The following is a 6,235-nucleotide window of genomic DNA, read 5'->3' on the forward strand; positions in this document are numbered from 1 at the left end:
AATTTAAAAAGTGTAAAAGTTGTGCTACAATGCTTTATGAGATATATTTGCATAGATTTTTTACACATTTGGACTTTATCATTAATTTGTTTCTCCTTTAATCTGTACCTTTGTATTTATGAGAATATGTTCTGGAATATTTAAGGGCTATAATATTTTTAACAAAGATTAGTGAAACTATTGCTATATTAATAGTGAAAGGCTTGCTTTGTATCAGCACATAGGCCATTGCAGCATAATGTGTAAGATTTTTTAAAATTGGTTTGACATGAATTAAACTAATTTTGAGTTTCAACTTTTAGTTGAAAAATCATTTCAAAGAGCTTTACATCATATAGTCACTAAATGGTCTGAACTTATCTAGCGCTTTTCCAGTCATTTTTACCACTCAAAGCGCTTTAAAGTGTGTGTGCGAATGGGTCACATTCACACTCACAAACACACACACATACACCAATACGCAGATCGGTAGGCAATTTGGGGTTAAGTGCCTTGCCCAGAAGCACACCGACATGTGTCAGGAGGAAGCTGGAATCGAACCTACAACCTTCTGATTCCAAGATGACGACTCTACCATACAGCCACAGTCGCCCCACTAATTATGAAACAACTAATAAACATTACATTTTATCAAATGCCATCATCAAAATCATGAATACACATCAGTTACTGTATATTGATCAATATATTGATTAATGTTCCAGTTATTATGAAATAAAGGCAACTAAGTGTTTTAGCTGTTGTGCAGTTTTTGGGAGTTTGTTCCGGATTTGTGGTGCACAGAAGCTGGAGATCTGATTTGTCTGAAGGTCAATATGGCAACAAGTCTGGTTGTTCAGGTTGTTCTTTTATATGAGAAGTTGTATTTTTTATAGAGTTCAATTTAGATAAAATCAGTAACAAAGATATGCATTTATATTTTATTTACCTTGGCCTAACCCTGACCCACTAAGATTCTTCTTCCTCTCTGGACTGAATCCATTCATAATGACACTGTCCATATCTGCTCTCTGTGTTCCCAGCCATGTTTACTGAGGTTCCCCATGACATGACTGCCCAGAGAGGCCAGGATGTGGAGATGGCCTGTTCCTTCAGAGGAGCAGGAACGCCGTCCTACTCACTGGAGATCCAGTGGTGGTACATCAGGAACCACCTGGAGTGGACGGACCAGCAGCCCTGGACTAATGAGGTACAAGAACTCTGACTGATCTGTGCTCTTTACTGCAAAAAACACAACACCAAGTAATTTTGGTCTAGTTTCTAGTTCAAATGGCTAAGCCTGCTTAAAATAAGACAAAACTAATTCATAAATAATATTTCAGCAAGATATAGGAATTTGTTTAATTCCTTAATATTGAAAAAGCGTGAAGTAAATACATCAGGCTGATTATCCACTGGCTGATTATTTCACTGATAACATGAGAAAAATGTCATAATGACTGGCAGCTGTTTGCACCACATTATGAATCTATGTTTCACTCTTTAAGTTTTAAATGTATTATAGTAAAGTACCAGTCAAAACCTTATTCCACGGTGAGCTTTTTTTTTTTTTTTTGGTACCTTTCAGTCAAATTTTTATTGATTGCTTATCTGAAAAGTATGCAGTAAATATAGAAATAATTTCTATAAAAAAACTGCAAAAGTCACAGATTTTTGTTGGGCATTTGTCCTGTCGGGTTGCTTAACTCCAGGTTCAAACGCAGACACTCAAAACAAAAGAAAGTGTGTGTTACATTTGAAAAGCCCACTGAGTTTCAAACCAGGACAATAAAACAAATCTTTAATAAACATAATCACAGGAAAACATAAACAGCTCAGCACAGCAGCTTTTCAAACATAAGCGCAGCATATTCTGACAGGGTCAGGCACACAATCTGAGCTAAAGATTATTTCAGCTCAGGGTAATATTATGATGAAGGGCTTGTCAGTGGAATCTCCATATGTTTGAAAAAAATATAGATTTATGAAATTAATCACATAATTGTCCAACTAAACAGGAGGTTCACTCCTTCAGTTGCTAATATCAAATATCTGTAATCTGTTAAAATTTAAACCTGTTGATTCTCTGACGGTCTTCTGTTTTTCCAAGGTGTCTCCTGAGGAGGAAACGCCAAAGGATGCTACAAAGATCAGTGTGAGTCAGAGCGCTTCCTGAGCAGGTCATGGTGTCTGTCTTTGTGTTACACACAATGTGTGTTATCACAGTTTTTCAGTTCCATGTGGCTCACAGTGCAGCCGATGCTCCAGATCGCACACTGACACTCAATCCTGATGTGTGTGTAGAATCACCGTATCACCAGTGTCAGCACGTCGCTGTGAAGCGTGATTCTTGTTCAATGTATAAAACAGATCTGTATAAGTAAAGACACAAACATGTTCACAAACACAGGGACCGCTGCTGAACACACACACACACACACACACACGCACACACGCACACACGCACACCCACAACCACGCCTACAGGTGGCGTAAGGAGAACAGAGGTATGTGATAAATGGGAGTCGTATTTATGTCCTAATGATGTCCACAGACTCATCCTCTCTGAGTGAGAAGCAGCTCCACTCCGTCTCTCTGGGAGTGATGAACTCAGGGAAAAAGACGCTGTGGAGTGTTTTCACTATATGTGGAGGATTTCAGCCCCAAAGCCATCCTGAAGCTTTTTTGTTGAACCGTCTTTGTTTTATCTTCTGATCTTACATATTTATGTAAGATCAGAAGATAAAATTCTTTATATTCTATAAAGAATGAAGAGAAAAGATGTGAAACATAGGCTAACATCCATGAGAAAGATCTGATGAGTAATCACTATCCAACATAAATTATCAAAAGAAGAAAAGTTTCCGTTTCTGTTTGTGGGGTAAAGCTTTGGAGCAGTCTGAATGTCCAAATATGAAACGGTTCAAATCCTGACACAAAAACATGGTTGTTAATAGATATTAGACTAAAATTATTATTATCAAATCATTATATGTAAAAAAATAAATAAATTAGCTTCTCCCACTGCTAACATAATAAAAAAACAATGCCACTACTAATATGAAGTGATAATATTAGCAATAATAAATTGAACAGCATCATGATAAATCCTTCTTCTGTCGTTGCCAGGTTGTGAAGGTCGTGGGCAGCAACATCTCCCACAAGCTCCGCCTCTCCCGGGTCAAAACGTCTGATGAAGGCACCTATGAATGCCGTGTAATCGACTTCAGCGACGAGGCCGGCGCCCGCCGCCACCGCGTCAGAGCCTACCTGCAGGTGGTGCCAGAGAGCGCTGCCGCCGGCCCCGAGCGCGACGCCAACTTTGACGCCGGGGACGACACCAAGGTGGGGGCAGCGTTCGTTGATGCAGAGCCACACGGCGGTGGCCATCTCCAGAACCATGGGCCCCACCTGGAGCACGACAAGCGGCCCCAAGCGGCCCCCCACCACGGCCACAGCCACGGCGGCGGGCCGCAGCACAACGCTGCCAGGGAGCTGAAGAGGAGCGGCACGGACAATAACCACAGTGATTGCTCCAATGAGCCAAGCTGCACTCTGTAAAGCCAGAGGTCACAGAACCAGATGTTTGGTCACAGAAAGCAGCTTCCCTCTCACACAGAGCAGGCCTGAAGAAATCTAGAATCCATAGAAACATCTAATATGGCTTGTAAAGAGTGCAAGGCGTGAACTGTGAGGGGGGAGTGATTCCTATTTATGTTGATTTTGTGCAGAAGTCTAGATGAACTGGTTCCTGTGTGTAAACTGCCTGTAAAGCAGGGGGGCGGGGTAGATCTAGGCAGCTTTACTGTTTCTGATATCAGCATCCACAACTAGATAACCTACTAAAAAAAGAAAAGACAAAAGACTTTAGTCTGTCTATTAATCAGTAAATAATATGTTGCTTGTACTCGAGATCCTGTAAATGACATGATCACTGCCTTACTGTCGCTCCATCGCCCAGACAAACAGAAAGTGGAATATTTCCTCACTGGTTCAATTCCAAGTGCTTTTATTCACACAGTCCTCTGAAGTCCAACGTAAAAAACCTGATGATTTCTTTTTGGTCTCAGCTTCAGCTCTTGAGTTGTTATTTTACTGTGTTTGTGTTCATGAATGTTAATGATCTAGACGCTGCACACACTCATTATAGTAATGAACTTTCTGTCTGATCCAGGACAGATCCTGAATAGTTCACAGAGAATGGGGAGATTTCAATAAATAATATTAATAATAACACATTACAGATGGTATTTTCCCAACAATCGCTTTACAGTTCAGAAAATAGAAATTTTTCTCCCCACCTTCTGCTGAAGGTCCAAACAAATTAAACTGTTTCACATATTTTTTTTTAAGTCAGGAGAGGATTCAACCTTAAACACTAAATTGATCAATATAAATATGCCTCTAATTATTGACAGGAAATATAAAACCAGATTGTGATCTCACTGTAATGTATAACCTTGCAAAAGGTATCTCTTGAAATTATCATATTGAAACCACAAATTTTAGTGCATTTTATTTTATTTGGTATTTTATATCAAACACAAAGTGCAAAACAACTGTTACATAGTTTTCAGGTTGTTGTTTTATTTTTTTTGGAAAATCTGAAAAGTGTTCATTTTTAAAGGAAATGCACTGCACAAAGACAAAATCTTATCAAGTATTTTTAATCTAGTTTATATTATTTCTTAAACTGCTGATAAAATTTATCAGCAGTTTTGTTGGTTTATCACAAAATCCCTGTAAAACATGAGGTTTGTGGCTAAAACCAGAAAAAATGTGGGAAACTGTAAGGCTTTTGCACAGCGGCACAGTTTTATGCGGTAAATAATTTCTCTCCCAGCTTGGTTCTCTCACCCAGTGCTCATTGAGAATATTTTTAAAAAAGCCTCAATCCTCTGCAAGCCTCTAATCCACTCTGTACATAAAACTGTATATTACAAAAGTCAAAGTAAGTGCATGTTTAGTAATTTTCTTAAAAAAATCTTTTTCAATCAACATACGCAAAGGAATTTTGTCACATATGAGTTGTATTTATTTATTTATGTATTTTTTGTAAAGGACTCAGTGTATGTTTTGTTTCTTTATTTATTGAAGTCTTGTCAGTTTGATATTTTTAAAAGCCATCCTTGTTGCGTTCCTGCTCTCCTAAAGTGCTGTACAGACAGAAGAATGAGGTTTTCTTCATAGCTGCTCAGAAAGGGGTTTTCCTCCCTGACAAATCTTAGTACTCTCACCATTTCTGAAGCTTCTGGATGTGGAGCGCTGGCAAGCACAGACCGCTGCAACTCTGGTGTAGCCTCAGAAAAGCAATGCTTACTTGGAAATATTTCATTTTGATGGATCTACTAAAGCTGCAGTATGGACCTTTTATTAAAAATTGTTTGTTTTTTTACATATTTGTTGAAACTGTCACTATGTCATGACAGATAATTTGTGAAAAAGTTGAGTTTATCTTTTCCTGCAGAAATACAGTTATTATGGTAGATAAATAAGTTTTTGGGACGGTAAGTTATTTCTCTGCCATTAGCACATTAGGCAGTGTGTACACACGCAAGATTGACAGCAAGATTGACCCTCCTTCTGACTGATAGGAGTGATGCATTTCTGGAGACAGTAATAGTAGCTCAGGGAAGAGGTGGATTACCTGTCTGATATTACACTGTCCAGGACATAGTAGTTGCATTTCCATTACAAATGTGAACAAAACTTTGTCAATATTCAACTAAGGTCAAAGAGACACAATTCCAAAATTACGTTGTTTCCATTAAAAAAGCGCAATTAAAATCACGTGATAAGTCATTAATGATAAGTCATGTGCCGTGCCATCATCCTCTCACCGTGTCCTGTTTTCTTCTTTGTCATTTCCACCTGTAGTAAAACCCGGTTGTTGATCATCTGACTCATGTGAAGTGGAAAACAAAGTGTTCCCATTGCAGATTTACAGAATACTTTGATTTTGATCCAGTCATAAAACCACCTCATGCTTAGGTCAAAATCTTATCAAAAAATGTGCTTGTTTCTATTAAGTGAATTTATTTTCGTAATTCCAATTTGCAATGGTCAATGAAAATATGTTTTTTAACAAATATGTAAAAAACATATTTGTGTTCAAGTTTCCTACTTCAGCTTTGAGGCGCAGGATGTTAATGTGCTAGAAAACCCCTTGGGAAATGAAAAAGAGAAATGTACGAAAACACTAAAACTGTTTCTGCTTTTTAAAATCTTCTTTTTCTCTCCAAGGCCAAAGGCAATC

At 38.3% G+C, this 6,235-nt stretch overlaps 1 protein-coding gene across 2 annotated transcripts in view; it reads left to right on the forward strand.

Moving 5' to 3' along the window:
- Positions 1-5,862, forward strand: part of LOC122838092 (V-set and transmembrane domain-containing protein 2-like protein) — a 62,372-nt gene extending 56,510 nt beyond the window's left edge. For both annotated transcript variants that reach the window (XM_044128481.1, XM_044128489.1), the window contains exons 2-4: positions 1,023-1,189; positions 2,090-2,134; positions 3,109-5,862. In XM_044128481.1, the coding sequence (XP_043984416.1) occupies positions 1,023-1,189; positions 2,090-2,134; positions 3,109-3,540 (644 nt within the window). In that variant the 3' untranslated portion in view covers positions 3,541-5,862. The remainder of the gene's footprint in view (positions 1-1,022; positions 1,190-2,089; positions 2,135-3,108) is intronic.
- The last annotated feature ends 373 nt before the right edge of the window (positions 5,863-6,235 follow it).

The sequence above is a fragment of the Gambusia affinis genome, linkage group LG01 (genome assembly GCF_019740435.1).
Source record: "Gambusia affinis linkage group LG01, SWU_Gaff_1.0, whole genome shotgun sequence".
Classification (NCBI taxonomy): domain Eukaryota; kingdom Metazoa; phylum Chordata; class Actinopteri; order Cyprinodontiformes; family Poeciliidae; genus Gambusia; species Gambusia affinis.